Source organism: Entelurus aequoreus, linkage group LG18 (genome assembly GCF_033978785.1).
Source record: "Entelurus aequoreus isolate RoL-2023_Sb linkage group LG18, RoL_Eaeq_v1.1, whole genome shotgun sequence".
In the NCBI taxonomy this organism is placed as follows: Eukaryota; Metazoa; Chordata; class Actinopteri; order Syngnathiformes; family Syngnathidae; genus Entelurus; species Entelurus aequoreus.
In genome coordinates this window covers 47626149-47647645 of record NC_084748.1, presented here as the reverse complement: position 1 = coordinate 47647645, position 21497 = coordinate 47626149, and the positions used below count along the sequence as shown (strand labels likewise).

Below are 21497 nucleotides of genomic sequence, written 5' to 3'. Positions count from 1 at the left end.
TTCATATTTAACTCAAAATGAATGGCAGATAAATATATTTTCCATCATTAAAAGGTGTACCCTAGACGAATATTTGTTAAGTTTTAATCATCATGACCTGACAATTAATATATATTTTTTTTAATTATGCTTTTTTTTTTATGTTCAACACAAAAAGGACATAAACATGCTTTTAATGACAATTAAAAAAATGTACCTGCAGTGTGGTAGTGTCTTGTATTTGTATTTTGTAGGAATACAGAATGTGTATTCCTGCTGTAGGAGCACTTGCATTCAGAGGAGGAGCTACAACCTGTTTAGATAGCAGGGGCCGTACTTATCAAGCTTCTTAGAGTGCCATTTTACACTTAAGTCCTGAGAATTTGCGAAATTTAGTCCTACTCTCAAACTTAAGAATAAAAGCTTTTTATCAACGTTCTTAAGTCTAAGAATCACTCCTACTCTCCACGATATTTAAGAGACCTTCAGAGGTGTCTTAAGTGGTTAGGAGTTGCCAGCAGGGGATGGCACTGAGGCGAGAGAGACGTGCGCGAACGTTCAGGGAATGGAACAATGTTTTCTGTTTTTTTCATGACGAGCAGCTGATCAAACGGTATCGTTTAGACAGAGCGGATATTATTTTTGTCACACATTTAATACTTTTCGATTCCTTGTTGATTTCTGCATGTGGCTGCAGTGGGCTAGTATATATAGAGCCACCCACACCAGTTTCAAATTAGTTGCCTAATTAATGAATTGGAAAGAAAATGTTATGACAGTAGCGTATGTGTGTGGCCGTGAGGTGAGTGACGTCAGTGAGTGTGTGGGCGAGAGAAGAGAGGGAGCGGTAGCGTGAGTGCCGGCGGGGACTAGTTTGTTTTGTATTATTTTGTAGTTTATTGTCAAAATATACACTCCCATTGTCCACTTAAATATTTCCAAGATATTTCTTTATTCTTAGACAAGGGATTCCCTTCCGTGATTGGTCATTTCTATGGATACAGAAATGACGTCACCTAAAATTGCGTTTACGGCACATAGTAATGTCGTAATTCAGCTCTGAGTGTGACACTTAAGATTCAGTCCTACACTTCGCTGAAAGTGTGAGTAAGACGCTTGATAACTAACTTTTAAGTGCAGCTTTCAGCCAAGAATTTATTTACTCTTAAGTCAACTCTTAGCAGACTTCTTAGGAGTCATTCTAAGAAGCTTGATAAGTACGGACCCAGGTTTTTTTTTTGGTTTTTTTTAAATTAAATATTATTGACATCCAGCATCAGACATTCCTATCCATTACATCATATTTGCATACATCTATTGTCCGCCCTAAATGTCAAAATGTTGTGTTTTGTTTATATTTCAACAATGCCACCCCTCCAAAAAAAAGAGAAAAACAGCAAAAAAACCCAACAAAGTAATAATAATATTAACAAATAAATAGATACAAATTATAATAATAATAATAACAATAAAATAATATAAACAGATAATAAATAAATAGATAAAAAAACTATAAACATATAGGGAGTAATCTTTTTTTAAACAGTCCCATCACTAATTGGAGAAAATCAAATCAGGTTTATGGGGCGTGACATAATTGACCCAGTTTTCCCAGTATGAAGTACATTTCGCCAATTTATAATGAATTAGAGAGCAGTTTCACACATGAATAACACAAACTGTGGATTGTTACCATCATGCTTTGCTTGTCAAAGATGTTTGCTAATGTGATATTTCTACATGAATACATGCTTCTGATATTCTGTACATGACATGTTGTACAACTTAATGGTCTTCATATCTCTGCATGACTATGTTTTAACCTTCGCAATTAATTCATGACATGTAATATTCAGGCCTGCTAAACAAGTTATACAAGAATATACACTTGATTTCAATTTGCCAGAAAACATTTATTTAGGGTAGAACAATCACAGATTACATTACAAAACTTTTTTGACAAAGTATCATTGTAATTTTTCATTTCATTATAAATGTACTATGTATTATATGTATATATACATATGCATATATATGTATGTGTATATATATATATACATACATATATGCATGTATACATATATATGTGTATATATATACATGTATGTACATATATACGTACATGTATGTATGTACATAAATACATGTACATACTGTATATACATGCATATATACATACTTACATATGTATGTGTATATATATACATATATGCATGTATACATATACAAGTATATATATACATATATGTACATATATACGTACATGTATGTACATAAATACATATCCATACTGTATATACATGCATATATACATACTTACATATGTATGTGTATATATATATATATATACATATATGCATGTATACATATATAAGTATATATATACATATATGTACATATATACGTACATGTATGTATGTACATAAATACATGTACATACTGTATATATATGCATATATACATACATATGTGTATATATATATACATATATGCATGTATACATATATAAGTATATATATACATATATGCGTACATGTATGTACATAAATACATGTACATACTGTATATACATGCATATATACATACTTACATATGTATATATACATATATGTATATATACACATACAGTATATACATACATATATACTCATATATGTATATATACACATATACACATTCATATTTATACATATATGTGTATATATATATATATATATATATATATATATATATATATATATATATATATATATATATATATATATACGTACATATAAGTATATATATACATATATGTACAGAAATACATGTACATATATACATACTTTCATATGTATGTATACATATATGTATATACACACATATATACATACATATATACTCATATATATGTATATATACACATATATACACATTCATATTTATACACATATGTATATATAAACATATGTGTATACATATGTATACATATATATACAGATGTATTTATATACATATATACACACACATGTATATACATATACACACACACATATATATATATATATACTCATATATATGTATACATACACATATATATACACATTCATATATTAATACATGTATGTATATATATAAACATATGTATATACATATGTATATATATACACATGTATATACATACACACACATATATATATATATACATATACGTATATATATATATATATATATATATATATATATATATATATATATATATATATATATATATATATATATATATATATATATATATATATATATATATACATATACGTATATATATATATATATATATATATATATATATATATATATATATATATATATATATATATATATATATATATATATATATATATATATATTCTGTCATTGGAGGGTTACCAAGGACAAAGTGGTATTTTGTTGATGGTTGAGAAGTGCCAGACTTTTACACAAGTGTAAACAATTCATATTTAATAAATGCATCTTTGATCCATCACTAATGAATGAAAGATGATCTGTCAGTCACTTTTTACTTTATATCTCTGAAGGCCTCCTCAGGGGTGTCAAACTCAATGATTCACTAAACACAAGTTTCTCATTGCAATCGTTAAAAAGGTAGCAGAATTAAACAGACAACTCGTCTTCAGGTAGTCAGTAAGAAAGTCATTTTTAACTTAGTTATTAAAGCTAATATTCATCATAATGATGCATTTATTTGATTTACACAACACGTCCAGGACCAACAAAAAAGCAGCTGTGTGCATAAACTGGCGCCCGGATCACACTTCAGACACCCTAGCATAAGCATTGGGTTATTGTAATATTCTATGTTCAAACTAGTGTTGTCTTCATACCAATATATTGGTACTTTTCTAAATAAAAGGGACCTTCCTTATTTGTCAGGTTTAAGCACCAAACTATCTATTAAACAGAACAAGAAGCAAGGAATCAGGCAGAGACAGAGTTCAATTTTGCTCATGAGGAGAACGCATGGAGCTGCACACACTCAGTCACAGTCTCACCCTACGCTCTGAGGAACAGTCCATGCGCTCCTCTATTTATTCGGAGTTCCCTAGTTACATGCTGAGGCTGCTTCTAAAGGGAGTCAAGTAAAGTTGTGTGCCCTTGCACGAGAAGAAAAAGTACAGCTTGAGCACAATAGATAATAACTAGAGCAACGGCCTTTAAGCATAAGAGTTGTGTGATAACTTATATATAATTATTCTAACATTATTGTCTTTATTTGAACAACAAATGTTAGTGTACATGAAACATTTGTTTATTATTGTCATTTAGTCCTTCAATAAAATAGTGAACATACTAGACAGCTTGTCTTTTAGGAGTAAGTAAACAAACAAAGACTCCTAATTAGTCTGCAGTAACATATTGTGTCATTTATACACCTATTATTTTGTACACATTATTAAGGACAAGCTGTAAAAAAATGTACTTGCTCATTTACTGTTAATATCTGCTTATTTTCTGTTTTAACATGTTCTATCTACACTTCTGTTAAAATGTAATAATCACTTATTCTTCTCTTCTTTGATACTTGACATTAGTTTTGGATGATACCACACATTTAGGTATGGATCCGATACCAAGTAGTTACAGGATCATACATTGGTCATATTCACAGTCCTCATGTGTCCAGGGATGTATTTCCTGACATTATAAACATAATGTGAATTAAAAAAAAAAAACCAAAAAAGATTTTGTGATGCTAAAAAATATCAATGTAATCATCGTAGTATCGACTAGATCAGGGGTCACCAACCTTTTTGAAACCAAGAGCTACTTCTTGGGTAGTGATTAATGCGAAGGGCTACCAGTTTGATACACACTTAAATAAATTGCCAGAAATAGCCAATTTGCTCAATTGACCTTTAACTCTATGTTATTATTAATAATTAATGATATTTACACTTAATTGAACGGTTTAAAAGAGGAGAAAACACGAAAAAAATGACGATTAAATTTTGAAACAGTTTATCTTCAATTTCGACTCTTTAAAATTCAAAATTCAACCGAAAAAAAGAACAGAAAAACTTAAAAAAAGATTTTATGGAACATCATTAGTAATTTTTCCTGATTGAGATTAATTTTAGAATTTTGATGACATGTTTTAAATAGGTTAAAATCCAATCTACACTTTGTTAGAATATATAACAAATTGGACCAAGCTATATTTCTAACAAAGACAAATCATTATTTCTTCTAGATTTTCCAGAACAAAATTTTTAAAAGAAATTCAAAAGACTTTGAAATAAGATTTAAATTAGATTCTACAGATTTTCTAGATTTGCCAGAATAATTTTTTTGAATTTTAATCATAATAAGTTTGAAGAAATATTTCACAAATATTCTTCGTCGAAAAAACAGAAGCTAAAATGAAGAATTAAATTAAAATGTATTTATTATTCTTTACAATAAAATAAATAAATTTACTTGAACATTGATTTAAATTGTCAGGAAAGAATAGGAAGAAATATAACAGGTAAAAAGGTATATGTGTTTAAAAATCCTAAAATCAGTTTTAAGGTTGTATTTTTTCTCTAAAATTGTCTTTCTGAAAGTTATAAGAAGCAAAGTAAAAAAAATTATGCATTTTTTTTAAACAAGTGAAGACCAAGTCTTTAAAATATTTTCTTGGATTTTCAAATTCTATTTGAGTTTTGTCTCTCTTAGAATTAAAAATGTCGGGCAAAGCGAGACCAGCTTGCTAGTAAATAAATACCATTTAAAAATAGAGGCAGCTCACTGGTAAGTGCTGCTATTTGAGCTCTTTTTAGAACAGGCCAGCGGGCTACTCATCTGGTCCTTACGGGCTACCTGGTGCCCGCGGGCACCGCGTTGGTGACCCCTGGACTAGATACTCTACCGTACTTGGAGTTGGTGCAGCAGGGAATTCTGAGAATTTGTTCTGTAGTGTTTGTTGTCTCGCGGTGCAAATATTCTCCAAAAATGTGTCTGTCATTGCTGTTTAGTGTGGTTTCACTATAATATTAAGGATCGGTGTAACTCGGCCTGTCGCCATCACGCCATCAAGTGAAATAACTTAGTTGTTAACTGTAGGTCAATAATGCTTGTCTTTCGCTCAGACAGACAGGGTTTTGCTGTCCGTAACACACACACACACCGCACATTGAGCTAACGTTACGCTGAAAGCTAGATAGCCTTCACCTCAAGGACTGCGAGCGAGCTGAGCTGCCGCTTATGTTTCTAGAAGGTCAACGGGCTCATAGTGATGTTACTAGTAGTTGACCGGGAGGTGTTTATTAACATTTGGGGAGAGTCCGCTGCCTTATGCTTACCTGCTAAACACCTTTCTGCTCACCACACCGCAGGAGCACTGACTCCATGCGCTCTGAATACGCACTGCTGATTGGCTGTTACCGCTCTGTGTGTAACCAATCAGATGGTTGTGTGGGTGGGACAATGCTGGGTGCTGTGGAGACAGAACAACAACAGAAAAGTAGACATGTTTGCAAATTGAACAATAATAAAAAAGTGAAACATCACATGGTGGTAAGTATTCAGGGTATTTGCACCTTTTGATCTCGTACAGACATGAGTCTTCTTGGAAGTGATGCAACAAGTTTGTCACACCAGGATTTGGGGATCCTCTGCCATTCTTTCTTGCAGATCTTTCTCCATTTCTGTCAGCTTGGAGGGTGGATGTCGGCGGATGAGCTATTTTCAGGTGTCTCCAGAGATGCTCATTTAGGTTTAGGTCAGGGCTCTGGCTGGGCCAGTCTAGAATGGCCACAGAGTTGTTCAGAAGGCACCCCTTTGTTGTTTTAGCTGTGTGCTAAGGGTCATTGTCGTGTTGGAAGGTGAACCTTCGACCCAGCCTGAGGTCCTGAGCACTCGGGAAGAGATTTTCTTTCAAGATATCTCTGTACTTTCCTTCAATTGCAACCAGTCGTCCTGTCCCTGCAGATGAAAAACACCCCCATAGCATGATGCTGCCACCACCATGTTTCACGGTTAGGATTGTGTTGGGCAGGTGGTTTCCTGCACACCTTCGCTCCGGACAGGCTAACCTCCTCCAACCTCAGAGGACAAAGCTCCGAACAATGGGAGACCGGGCTTTCTGCTCCGCCGCTCCCAGTCTGTGGAACGCTCTCCCTGACCACCTGAAGGCACCACAGACTGTGGATGCTTTTAAAAAAGGCTTAAAAACACTTCTTTTTAAAAAAGCCTTTTGTTAGATATATGTGTGCTAGTTCTAGCTATTAGGCTGTTCTAGTTTTTATTTTATTTAACTCGTTGGGGGCAGCTATTTGTGGTTCTAGCGTTGTGGTTTTTTAAATACACTGTGGAACTTTGAGGTTGTTTGTTCAATGTAAAGTGCTTTTACAAATAAAATCTATTATTATTATTATATTATTATTCACTTACCGCTTAGAATTAACGCCAAAATGGTCAATCTTGGTCTCAGCAGACCAGAGAATCTTATGTCTCATAGTCTGGACGTCCGTTTTTTGGTAAACTCTATGCGGGCTTTCATAAGTCTTGCACCAAGGAGAGGCTTCCGTCAGGCCACTCTGCTATAAAGCCCTGACTGGTGGAGGGCTGCAGTGACAGTTGACTTTGGGGAACTTTCTCCCATCTCCCTACTGCATCTCTGGAGCTCTGCCACAGTGGTCTTTGGGTTCTTCTTTACCTCTGTCACCAAGGCTCTTCTGCCACGATTGCTCGGTTTGGCTGGACGGCCAGGCCTAGGAAGAGTTGTGGTCGTCCCAAACATCTTCCATTTAAGAATTACAGACGACGCTGTGCTCTCGGGAACCTTCAATGCTGCAGAAATTGCGCCAGCAACAGGCAAGCGCCTCCGCAGCAGACGAGGAGAGTGAGGGCAAGACGGGCGCTTCTCTGGTAGGCGAGCTGGCCGCGAAGCTGGAGTAGAAGCTGGCTGCAGACCCACTGGGGACGGTGTCGGGCGAACGGGATGCTGGGCCAGAGGTGAAGGTGGCGTCGTTAGAGGACCCACTGGAGGAGAGGTTGGTGGTGTTGTGGGAAGACCCACTGGAGAAGAGGATGACGTTGACGGAGGACCCAATGGAGGAGAGGCTGGTGGCGTCGTGGGAAGATCCAATGGAGGAGAGGCTGGTGGCGTCCGTGGGAAGACCCCCTGGAGACGAGGCCAATGTCGACGGAGGACCCAATGGAGGAGAGGCTGGTGGTGTTGTGGGAAGACTCACTGGAGAAGAGGATGACGTTGACGGAGGATCCAACGGTGGAGAGGCTGGTGGCGTCGTGTGAAGACCCAATGGAGGAGAGGCTGATGTCGACTGAGGACCCAATGGAAGGGAGGCTGGTGGCGTCGTGGGAAGACCCACTGGAGACGAGGCTGACATCACGGAGGACCCAATGGAGGAGGGGCTGGTGGTGTTGTGGGAAGACCCACTGGAGAAGAGGATGACGTTGACGGAGGACACAATGGTGGAGAGGCTGGTGGCGTCGTGTGAAGACCCAATGGAAGAGAGGCTGGTGGCGTCGTGGGAATACCCCCTGGAGACGAGGCTAATGTCGACGGAGGACCCAATGGAAGGGAAGCTGGTGGCGTCGTGGGAAGAATCAATGGAGGACAAGCTGGTGGCGTCGTGGGAAGACCCACAGGAGACAAGGCTGACATCACGGAGGACCCAATGGAGGAGAGGCTGGTGGCGTTGTGGGAAGACCCACTGGGGAAGTGGCGGGCAGGAGCATATCGGGTGACGTCGCCGAAGAAGGAGGGAGATGCGCATCCCCTGCCGCACTGCCTCCCATGGCTGTTGTTTCTCGGTACTAACCATTGGCTGGCTCTTCAAGATCACCAGGATCATCAGTCCTGCCGCGGTCAAGGTGGATCCATTCACCAAGCGCCATCTGGTGGTCCACGTCTCCATTCTTGAGAAAGGCTGTCTTAGACAGCAGAAGGCGGGACAGGACTGTTCGGTATCTGGTTGACTGGGACGGTTACGGCCCTGAAGAACGCTCACGGGTCTCCAGCTCCTGTATCCTCAACCCATCCCTTCTGCATGACACCTAATCTCTCCATCCTGAGAAACCAGGTACGCCACCAGTGGTCGCCTTATGGGTGGAGGTACGTTAGCATGCTAACGTTTTAAACTGGCCTTTAAGCTAATGGTATATGTTTAAACCTAAAAATCATGAATTTGGACACTTGGCGCCATCTGAGTATGCCGGCTTCGATCGACCACAAGAGCAGACATTGTACAGTAAGTGGTTGATTTATTATGTTGATAGTTTGTACATCTTGTTTACCCATCCATCCATTTTCTACCGCTTGTCCCTTTTGGTGTTTAGCACTTAGCAATACTGCTGCATGCTTGGTGTTTGTTGTTGAAGGGAAGAGTGATGGATCTGAATTTAGAAATAATTTACATATAATTAAAAATCCGTAAATATTACTGTACATGTTATGAATGTGTCGTTTACTACATTACAAGCATGTATATAAAACGATGATTTTTCCGACACTTTATAGATCGGATTGAGCAAATCTTATTACTTCCACCGTTAGCTAACTTCACATGAACAAAAATAGTTTTCACACTTTCAAAAACGCTCGCCTGCTTATGTTTGCATGTATCAAGTACCAAAATATGACTAAAGTGTGTACCTGTAACATAAGGTAAAAAAAAAGCTACAGTATTATTTTAACATGATTAAATTAACTAAACATGCTAACATGCTAACGTTAGCATGCTAAAATGCCAAATGTAGTATGCGTCAACTACGAAAATATATTACATTGTGGTGTGTATGAGAAAATAATTGCTCGCCTGCTTACAAAATATGACTCGTGTACCTATAACTAAAAAAAAAAGCTAGCATGCTAACAGTATTATTTTAACATGATAACAATAGCATGCTTAGTTAGAATTAGTAAAATACAAAAACATATGACACTGAGGTGTATATCTGCTAAATTAACTGAACATGCTAATGTTAGCATGCTAAAATGCCAAATGTAGTGTACGTCAACTACGAAAATATATTCCTCCGAGGTGGGTATCAGAAAAAATTGCTAGCCTGCTTACGTAAGCATACCTCGAATACTAAAATATTACTGATCCCTACAAAATTTGCTAAAAGAAAAACCTAGCATGCTAACAGGTAGCAATCGTCAACTCACAAAATATTTGCAGCTGAGGTGTATACCTGCAACATTAGCGACAAAGCTAGCATGCTAAGATGCTAACCGTAATGTGTGTCAAGTACCCAAATTAATTACTCTGACGCGTGTACCTGAAAAAAATTTTGAAAATATTTGCCTGCATGAAGTACCAAAATATGACTCAAGTGTGTACCTATAACATGAGGTAAAAAAAAAAAAGCTAGCATGCTAACAGTATTATTTTAACATGCTAACAATAGCATGCTTACAGTTAGAATTAGTGAAATATAAAAACATATGACACGGAGGTGTATATCTGCTAAATTAACTGAACATGCTAACATGCTAAAATGCCAAATGTAGTGTGCGTCAACTACGAAAATATATTCCTCCGAGGTATGTATCAGGAAAAAAATGCTAGCCTGCTTATGTTAGTATACCTCAAGTACCAAAATATTACTGATCCCTACAAAATTTGCTAAAAGAAAAACCTAGCATGCCAACAGGTAGCATTCGTCAAGTCAAAAAATATTTGCTGCTGAGGTGTATACCTGCAACATTAGCTAACAAAGCTAGCATGCTAAGATGCTAACCGTAATATGTCAAGTACCCAAATTAATTACTCTGACGCGTGTACCTGAAAAGAAATTTGAAAATATTTGTCTGCATGAAGTACCAAAATATGACTCAAGTGTGTACCTATAACATGAGGTAAAAAAAAGCTAACATGCTAACAGTATTATTTTAACATGCTAACAATAGCATGCTTAGTTACAATTAGTAAAATACAAAAACATATGACACTGAGGTGTATATCTGCTAAATTAACTGAACATGCTAACATGCTAAAATGCCAAATGTAGTGTGCGTCAACTACGAAAATATGTTCCTCCGAGGTGGGTATCAGAAAAAATTGCTAGCCTTCCTACGTTAGCATACATAAAGTACCAAAATATGACTGGTGTGTGTGTATCCCTATACAATTTGCTAAAATAAAATCCTAGCACGCTAACAGGTAGCATTCGTCAAGTCACAAAATATTTGACGCTGAGGTGTATACCTGCAACATTAGCTAACAAAGCTAGCATGCTAAGATGCTAACCGTAATATGTGTCAAGTACCCAAATTAATTACTCTGAGGCGTGTACCTGAAAAATAGAATTAATGAAATACAAAAACATATGACACGGAGGTGTATATCTACTAAATTAACTAAACATGCTAATGTTAGCATGCTAACATGCTAATGTTAATGCATGCTAAAATGCCAAATGTAGTGTGCTGCAAGGCCGTATGCCAAAAAGCCTGCAGAGCAAATGAGAAACTGAATGGACCGACATAGACCACATCGGTAATGCGAGCCACTTCCACGTGTTTCCTTGTGATTTATTCATGCTCCCGCTGAAATATTAACGTCGGGAGACTTCAAAGCTGCCACGGTGATTTGAAAGGTTGCTCAAAGGTAGCAGCTTGTGTGTGCTCAGGTTGCACACCTCAACCCGACTGAGAAACATCGGCACAATGGTCGCTTTGCTTCCTGTTTTGATTGTTGAAAAGAGCGTGTCTCGCCGCAGCAAAAAATACGAGCAAAATGAGCTAAAAAAAAAAAGCTAGCACACGTCAAGTACCTAAATATGACTGATGTGTATACCTACAAGATAAGCTAAAAAAAAGCAAGCATAACAACGTTAGCGTTCATCAAGTATCAAAATATTTGACGCTTAACTGTATACCTGCAAAAATTAGCCAAAAAAGGTAGCATGCTAATGTTAGCACGCGTCAAGTACCGAAATATGACTGATGTGTATACCTACAAAATAAGATAAAAAAAAGGTAGCATAATAACGTTAGCGTTCGTCAAGGTATCAACATATTTGACGCTTAGGTGTATACCTGCGAAAATTAGCCTAAAAAGCAAGCGTGCTAATGTTAGCACGCGTCAAGTACCAAAATATGACTGATGTGTATACCTACAAAATAAACTACCGTAATTTCCGGACTATAAGCCGCTACTTTTCCCCCTCGTTCTGGTCCCTGCGGCTTATACAAGGGTGCGGCTTATTTACGGCCTGTTCTTCTCCGACACCGACGAAGAGGATTTCGGTGGTTTTAGTACGCAGGAGGAAGACGATGACACAATGATTAAAGACTGACTTTTCATATACCGGTAGGCTGGTTATTTTGATAACGTACAGGCGAGCACTTTGTATTAATTTGCACCGTTGTATTATTTGTACTCTGCACGAATGCTGTTCGCCATGTCAAAGATGTGAAAGTTTGATTGAATGATTGAAAGATTTATTGTTAATAAATGGGACGCTTTGCGTTCCCAAACAGTCATCTCTGTCCCGACAATCCCCTCCGTGGTAGCAGGAACCCCTATATACTACGCTAATTACACATCAAAACCCTGCGGCTTATAGTCGGGTGCGGCTTATATATGGAGCAATCTGTATTTTCCCCTAAATTTAGCTGGTGCGGCTTATAGTCAGGTGCGGCTTATAGTCCGGAAATTACGGTAGCATAATAACGTTTGCGTTCGTCAAGTATCAAAATATTTGACGCATAGGTGTATACCTGCAAAAATTCGCCAAAAAAGCTAGCATGCTAATGTTAGCCCGTGTCAAGTACCAAAATATGACTAATGTGTATACCTACAAAGTAAGCCAGAAAAAAAGCAAGCATAATAACGTTAGCGTTCGTCAAGTATCAACATATTTGACGCATAGGTGTATACCTGCAAAATGTAGCCTAAAAAGCAAGCGTGCTAATGTTAGCACGCGTCAAGTACCAAAATATGACTGATGTGTATACCTACAAAATAAACTAGCATAATAACGTTAGCGTTCGTCAAGTATCAAAATATTTGACGCATAGGTGTATACCTGCAAAAATTCGCCAAAAAAGCTAGCATGCTAATGTTAGCCCGTGTCAAGTACCAAAATATGACTGATGTGTATACCTACAAAGTAAGCCAGAAAAAAAGCAAGCATAATAACGTTAGCGTTCGTCAAGTATCAACATATTTGACGCATAGGTGTATACCTGCAAAATGTAGCCAAAAAAGCTAGCATGCTAATGTTAGCACGTGTCAAGTACCAAAATATGACTGATGTGTATACTTACAAAATAAGATAGCATAATAACGTTAGCGTTCGTCAAGTATCAACATATTGGACGCTTAGGTGTATACCTGCAAAAATTAGCCAAAAAAGCTAGCATGCTAATGTTAGCACGCGTCAAGTACCAAAATATGACTGATGTGTATACTTACAAAATAAGATAGCATAATAACGTTAGCGTTCGTCAAGTATCAACATATTGGACGCTTAGGTGTATACCTGCAAAAATTAGCCAAAAAAGCTAGCATGCTAATGTTAGCACGCGTCAAGTACCAAAATATGACTGATGTGTATACTTACAAAATAAGATAGCATAATAACGTTAGCGTTCGTCAAGTATCAAATATTTGAGGCTTGGTGTATACCTGCAAAAATTAGCCATAAAAGCTAGCGTGCTATTATTAGAATGCTAAGTGCTAAAATGTAGCTACGGGCCACACACCTGCTGTACGGCCACACATTCAAACGTGTGAAGAAGTGAAAATTCAAGTGTGGAGTGGATCAGACGTAACGTTTTTTCTTCCTACAGCTTGGTGGTGAGTCCGGACGAGGACAGGACTTTGTCCCGCAGGAACTGGGACACCATGGGGGCCAGGACTTGGGGGTGGTTGAGGTGGACGTGATGGTCGCCCTGCACCGTCACCACAGACTGCTGGGGGAGACGGACACACAAAGAAGGAGGAGTTGAGCTTTCATGACCGTCTTTTCTCTAGTCAGCAAGACCTGGACCAGACGCCACCAGCTAGCATTCTCGGTGAAACATTCATCGTACTCAACACAACGCTGCTTGCATGTCACCTTTGAAGACTCAATGTATGAAAGCAGCAGTTTGAAATGCTTATTTAGATGGAGGGTGTCAGAATAATTATATCTAAACCATCACAATACTTTGTGTTGAAATCAGTTCCTGGCAAGAAGACAAAAGCTGTCTTTGAAAGCTACCAAGAAGAAGGCTGGTAAAACTCCACTGTGTGGGGGGAAGCAGCATGAAGGGTTTTCTCTTTTCTCTCATGTATGGTCATCAACAGAAAGAAATTGTTCTAACCCAAGGACTTCAAAGCGGAGAGAAGGCAGGATCTGCCCAATTTCCAGACGACCTTTTTTTGAACCTCCTTTTTGAACTATTTTACGACCCCTTTTTGAACTATTTTATGGACCATTTTTAACTATTTTATGGACCCCTTTTTGAACTATTTTATGGACCCTTTTTGAACTATTTTACAAACTCTTTTTGAACTATTTTATGGACCCTTTTTTAACTATTTTACGGACCCCTTCTTGAACTATTTTATGGACCCCTTTTTGAACTATTTTACGAACTCTTTTTGAACTATTTTATGGACCCCTTTTTGAACTATTTTATGGACCCCTTTTTGAACTATTTTACGAACTCTTTTTGAACTATTTTGTGGACCCCTTTTTGAACTATTTTACGAACTCTTTTTGAACTATTTTATGGACCCCTTTTTGAACTATTTTATGGACCCCTTTTTTAACTATTTTACGAACTCTTTTTGAACTATTTTATGGACCCCTTTTTGAACTATTTTATGGACCCCTTTTTGAACTATTTTACGAACTCTTTTTGAACTATTTTATGGACCCCTTTTTGAACTATTTTACGAAGTGTTTTTGAACTATTTTATGGACCCCTCTTTGAACTATTTTATGGACCCCTTTTTGAACTATTTTATGGACCCCTTTTTGAACTATTTTACGAACTCTTTTTGAACTATTTTATGGACCCCTTTTTTAACTATTTTACGAACTGTCTTTGAACTATTTTACGGACCCCTTTTTGAACTATTTTACGAACTCTTTTTGAACTATTTTACAGACCCCTTTTTGAACTATTTTATGGACCCCTTTTTGAACTATTTTACGAACTCTTTTTGAACTATTTTATGGACCCCTTTTTGAACTATTTTATGGACCCCTTTTTTAACTATTTTATGAACTCTTTTTGAACTATTTTATGGACCCCTTTTTGAACTATTTTACGAACTCTTTTTGAACTATTTTATGGACCGCTTCTTGAACTATTTTACGAACTCTTTTAGAACTATTTTATGGAACTCTTTTAGAACTATTTTATGGACCCCTTTTTGAACTATTTTACGAACTCTTTTTGAACTAGTTTATGGACCCCTTTTTGAACTATTTTATGGACCCCTTTTTGAACTATTTTATGGACCCCTTTTTGAACTATTTTACAAACTATTTTTGAACTAGTTTATGGACCCCTTTTTGAACTATTTTACAAACTATTTTTGAACTATTTTATGGACCCCTTTTTTAACTATTTTATGGACCCCTTTTTGAACTATTTTACGAACTCTTTTTGAACTATTTTATGGACCCCTTTTTGAACTATTTTACAAACTCTTTTTGAACGATTTTATGGACCCCTTTTTGAACTATTTTATGGACCCCTTTTTGAACTATTTTACAAACTCTTTTTGAACTCTTTTATGGACCCCTTTTTGAACTATTTTATGGACCCCTTTTTGAACTATTTTACGAACTCTTTTTGAACTATTTTATGGACCCCTTTTTTAACTATTTTATGGACCCCTTTTTGAACTATTTTAGGAACTCTTTTTGAACTATTTCATGGACCCCTTTTTGAACTATTTTATGGACCCCTTTTTTAACTATTTTACGACCCCTTTTTGAACTGTTTTATGAACTATTTCATGGACCCCTTTTTGAACTATTTTATGGACCCCTTTTTGAACTATTTTACGAACTCTTTTTTAACTATTTTATGGACCCCTTTTTGAAGTGTTTTACGAACTGTTTTTGAACTATTTTATGGACCCCTTTTTGAACTATTTTACGAACTCTTTTTGAACTATTTTATGGACCCCTTTTTGAACTATTTTATGGACCCCTTTTTGAACTATTTTACAAACTCTTTTTGAACTATTTTATGGACCCCTTTTTTAACTATTTTTGAACTCTTTTTTAACTATTTTATGGACCCTTTTTGAACTATTTTAGGGACCCCTTTTTGAAGTATTTTACAAACTCTTTTTGAACTATTTTATGGACCCCTTTTTGAACTATTTTACAAACTCTTTTTGAACTATTTTATGGACCCCTTTTTGAACTATTTTATGGACCCCTTTTTGAACTATTTTACGAACTCTTTTTGAACTATTTTGTGGACCCCTTATTGAACTATTTTACGAACTCTTTTTGAACTATTTCATGGACCCCTTTTTGAACTATTTTATGGACCCCTTTTTGAACTATTTTACGAACTCTTTTTGAACTATTTTATGGACCCCTTTTTGAACTGTTTTACGAACTGTTTTTTAACTATTTTATGGACCCCTCTTTGAACTATTTTATGGACCCCTTTTTGAACTATTTTATGGACCCCTTTTTGAACTATTTTACAAACTCTTTTTGAACTATTTTACGGACCCCTTTTTGAACTATTTTACGGACCCCTTTTTGAACTATTTTATGGACCCCTTTTTGAACTATTTTACGAACTCTTTTTGAACTATTTTATGGACCCCTTTTTGAACTATTTTATGGACCCCTTTTTGAACTATTTTACAAACTCTTTTTGAACTATTTTATGGACCCCTTTTTGAACTATTTTTGAACTCTTTTTGAACTATTTTATGGACCCTTTTTGAACTATTTTATGAAATCTTTTTGAACTATTTTATGGACCCTTTTTGAACTATTTTACGAACTCTTTTTGAACTATTTTATGGACCCCTTTTTGAACTATTTTACGAACTCTTTTAGAACTATTTTATGGACCCCTTTTTGAACTATTTTACGAACTCTTTTTGAACTAGTTTATGGACCCCTTTTTAAACTATTTTATGGACCCCTTTTTGAACTAGTTTATGGACCCCTTTTTGAACTATTTTATGGACCCCTTTTTTAACTATTTTATGAACTGTTTTTGAACTTACCTTTTCTGTGAACTGTTTACGACCTTTTCTGTGAAGTGTTTGCGACCTTTGTCCTTTGGAAGCAGCTGTGGCCATGAGGGGAGGGTCCAAAATAAAAGAAGGAGGCGCGCAATCTTTTGGCATAATGTAATGACACTGTACAAGGGTACAGATGTGCACGTTTCTCCTCACTGAACCACATTGAATTCTGTCTATGTTTGATTCTTTGCTTCTTGTCTTGTTTAATAGATGTCATCAGTGTTTGAACCTGACAGAGGGGTCGGATCAACACACGGACCGGGACCACGTCGCACGCGGTGGGCGTGGCCTAAACCGGAATTAACATCGGAAGTACAAAAGCCGAAAGCAGTGAAGTTGTCACGTTGTGTAAATGGTAAATAAAAAGAGAATACAATGATTTGCAAATCCTTTTCAACTTATATTTAATTGAATAGACTGCAAAGACAAGATATTTCATGTTCACACTGAGAAACTTATTTTTTTTTGTGCAAATAATAATTAACTTAGAATTTAATGGCAGCACACATTGCAAAAAGTTGTCACAGGGACATTTTTACCACTGTGTTACATGGCCTTTCCTTTTAACAACACTCAGTAAAGGTTTGGGAAGTGAGGAGACACATTTTTGAAGTGGAATTCTTTCCCATTCTTGCTTGATGTACAGCTTAAGTTGTTCAACAGTCTCCCTTCTCATATTTTAGCCTTCATATTGCACCACACATTTTCAATGTCTGGTCTACAGGCAGGCCAGTGTAGTACCTGTATTTTTTTACTATGAAGCCACGCTGTTGTAACATGTGGCTTGGCATTGTCTTGCTGAAATAAGCAGGGGCGTCCATGATAACGTTGCTTGGATGGCAACATAAGTTGCTCCAAAAGCTGTATGTACCTTTCAGCATTAATGGTGCCTTCACAGATGTGTAAGTTACCCATGTCTTGGGCACTAATACACCCCCATACCACCACACATGCTGCCTTTTCAACGTTGCGCCTCGAACAATCCGGATGGTTCTTTTCCTCTTTTGTCCGGAAAACACGACGTCCGCAGTTTCCAAAAACAATTTGAAATGTGGACTCGTCAGACCACAGAACACTTCTCCACTTTGCATCAGTCCATCTTAGATGAGCTCGGGCCCAGCGAAGCCGGCAGCGTCTCTGGGTGTTGTTGATAAATGGCTTTGGCTTTGCATAGTAGAGTTTTAACTTGCACTTACAGATGTAGCGACCAACTGTAGTCACTGACAGTGGTTTTCTTAAGTGTTCCTGAGCCCATGTGGTGATATCCTTTACACACTGATGTGGCTTTTTGATGTGGCTTGAGGGATCCAAGGTGCGTAATATCGTTGCTTACGTGCAGTGATTTCTCCAGATTCTCCGAACCTTTTGATGATATTACGGAGCGTAGATGGTGAAATCCCTAAATTCCTTGCAATAGCTTGGTTGAGAAATGTTGTTCTTCAACAATTTGCTCAGGCATTTGTTGACAAAGTGGTGACCCTCGACCCCGTCCTTGTTTGTGAACGACTGAGCATTTCATGGCAGCTGCTTTTATACCCAATCATGGCACCCACCCGTTCCCAATTAGCCTGTTCACCTGTGGGATGTTCCAAATAAGTGTTTTGATGAGCATTCCTCAACTTTCTCACTCTTTTTTGCCACTGGTGCCAGCTTTTTTTGGAAACATGTTGCAGGCATCAAATTCCAAATGAGCTAATATTTTGCAAACAATTACCCGTTCGAACGTCTTTGCAGTCTATTCAATTGAATATACGTTGAAAAGGATTTGTTGTATTCTCTTTTTATTTACCATTTACACAACGTGACAACTTCCCTGCTTGTTGTGCATCAAGACAGTATCTGTTGTTGTGTCCGTCTTACTACTTATAAACTCACTAAAACTGGAGCACGAGCGTGCGGGCTCACCTGCTTGGCATGAACACACTTACATTTCTGTCTCTGTAGCCCTGCAGAAGCGCGGATGTGAATTTCTTCTGGTCTTGTTCCGCAAATATTTTCTCAAAGCCTTCATCCGCTCTGGAGGAAAAGATGGGATGTGGATTTAGACGTCTGCGGCGTAGCAACACCGCACGGCAGACCCATAATTACACAATCCAGGCTGTTCACTGAATAATTAATATCTTACAGGAGCACGAGGACTGGGGCTCGGATCCTGGATTGCAGCTCCAGACTCTGCTCCAGGCTGATGCGAACAATGTTTTTCTTCATGGAAAAAAAAAAAAAAAAAGGAGGACATGCTGGAATGCGTGTGATGACGGCGCTGGCAATGATCAGCGGGAACCTACCAGATTAATACGGAGGTCGCGTGAGAAGACAACTCCTACACGAGAAGACCACAGTGGGTTTGCAGTTTGAGGGGAAAACGTGGAGGAAAATGTCAAGACAAACCTCCTTCCACTTGAACGAGGCCGCGTTCTAGAAGGGTGCGGACGGACGCCTCGGACAATGTCGGGTTCGCGGCTGACAATCTGAAACCAAATGGTACTAAAGTCGCACAAATACTTTGTTGTTTTGTGAACAAAAGGAAGAAGAAGAGGCGAATACCTCTCCACCGCTTTCTCGAAGGTGTAAACTCTTTGGCTCTTTTCGGGCGTCTTTTCAAACTCAAGCATGCCTTCCATCCCTTTCCGCATCACCGTGGAGAATTCTTTCTGCAAATGATGGGAAGACGTTAAAGCAGGGATGTCTAAAGTGGTTTTCATTGAGGGCCACATGCCAGCCGAGGGCCGCTTGTAACAGTGAATAATGTCGGGATTTGATATCATTATTAAAGGCCTACTGAAATGAATTTTTTTTATTTAAACGGGGATAGCAGATCTATTCTATGTGTCATACTTGATCATTTCGCGATATTGCCATATTTTTGCTGAAAGGATTTAGTATAGAACAACGACGATAAAGATTGCAACTTTTGGTATCTGATAAAAAAAAAGGCTTGCACCTACCGGAAGTAGCGTGACGTAGTCAGTTGAACATATACGCAAAGTTCCCTATTGTTTACAATGATGGCCGCATGAAGTGAGAGAGATTCGGACCGAGAAAGCGACAATTTCCCCATTAATTTGAGCGAGGATGAAAGATTTGTGGATGAGTAAAGTGCAAGTGAAGGACTAGTGGGGAGTTGAAGCTATTCAGATAGGGAAGATGCTGTGAGAGCCGGGGGTGACCTGATATTCAGCTGGGAATGACTACAACAGTAAATAAACACAAGACATATATATACTCTATTAGCCACAACACAACCAGGCTTATATTTAATATGCCACAAATTAATCCTGCATAAAAACACCTGCGTGTTTGTTACGCTAGCTCCTAGCTCCTCTGCTAGCTCCTAGCTCCATAGAACACGCCAATACAATTCAAACACCTGATCAACACACACAATCACTCAGCCCAAAAGACCGTTCACCTAACCCAAGGTTCATAAAGCTTATATATTTTAAAAAAGTTACGTACATACGCAAAAAAAAGTTGCGCACATACGGTCAAGCGATCAAATGTTTAGAAGCCAAAGCTGCATACTCACAGTAGCACGTCTGCGTCTTTGTCATCCAAATCAAAGTAATCCTGGTAAGAGTCTGTGTTGTCCCAGTTCTCTACAGGCGTCTGTGTATCGAAGTCAAAAGTCCTCCTGGTTAGAGTCTCTGTTATCCGAGTTCTTCCATCTTGACTGCATCTTTCGGGAATGTAAACAAAGAAGCGCCGGCTGTGTACTGTTGTTGCTGACTACGTTCGAAAAATACGTCCATTTCGCACCGACAACTTTCTTCTTTGCTTGCTCAGCTTCCTTCTCCATAATGCAATGAACATGATTGCAACAGATTCACGAACACAGATGTCCAGAATACTGTGGAATTATGAAATGAAAACAGAGCTTTTTCGTATTGGCTTCAATGTGGAAGGCATACCCGTGTTCCCCGGTCTACGTCACGCGCATACGTCATCCTCAGAGGCGTTTCGAACCGGAAGTTTAGCGGCAAATTTAAAATGTCACTTTATAAGTTAACCCGGCCGTATTGGCATGTGTTATAATGTTAAGATTTCATCATTGATATATAAACTATCAGACTGCGTGGTCGGTAGTAGTGGCTTTTAGTAGGCCTTTAATTATATACATTGTTTTATGTACTGTCCATTTTACAGTAAAAACTTTACATTTACTAAGATTTACTGTAAAATAGTTTTGTTTTTTTTTACAAAATTTTACATTAAATGGAAAAACAGTACCACTGTTTTTTGGGGGGTTTTCCGGAAAAAGCTGTGTGGAGAATGCATATATGTTTAAGAGTTCTTTCTTTA

At 37.6% G+C, this 21497-nt stretch overlaps 1 protein-coding gene across 5 annotated transcripts in view; it reads right to left on the bottom strand.

The window, feature by feature from the left end:
* Window positions 1-21497, bottom strand: part of serhl (serine hydrolase like) — a 70155-nt gene that overhangs the window by 27154 nt on the left and 21504 nt on the right. Inside the window, exons 7-14 of one of the 5 annotated variants that reach the window (XR_009821911.1) lie at window positions 19743-19849; window positions 19587-19666; window positions 19484-19518; window positions 19324-19400; window positions 19127-19214; window positions 13682-13891; window positions 6540-6924; window positions 6303-6436 (exon numbers count right to left, since the gene is read on the bottom strand). Coding sequence is in view for 2 of the 5 variants with exons in the window: in XM_062027297.1 (XP_061883281.1) it covers window positions 13763-13891; window positions 19127-19214; window positions 19324-19400; window positions 19484-19518; window positions 19587-19666; window positions 19743-19849 (516 nt within the window). In the remaining 3 variants the exon portion in view is untranslated. Of the gene's footprint in view, window positions 1-6302; window positions 6437-6539; window positions 6925-9114; window positions 13892-19126; window positions 19215-19323; window positions 19401-19483; window positions 19519-19586; window positions 19667-19742; window positions 19850-21497 lie in introns of those variants that run through there. The other 4 variants (XR_009821910.1, XR_009821909.1, XM_062027297.1 and 1 more) reach the window with 4 other exon arrangements.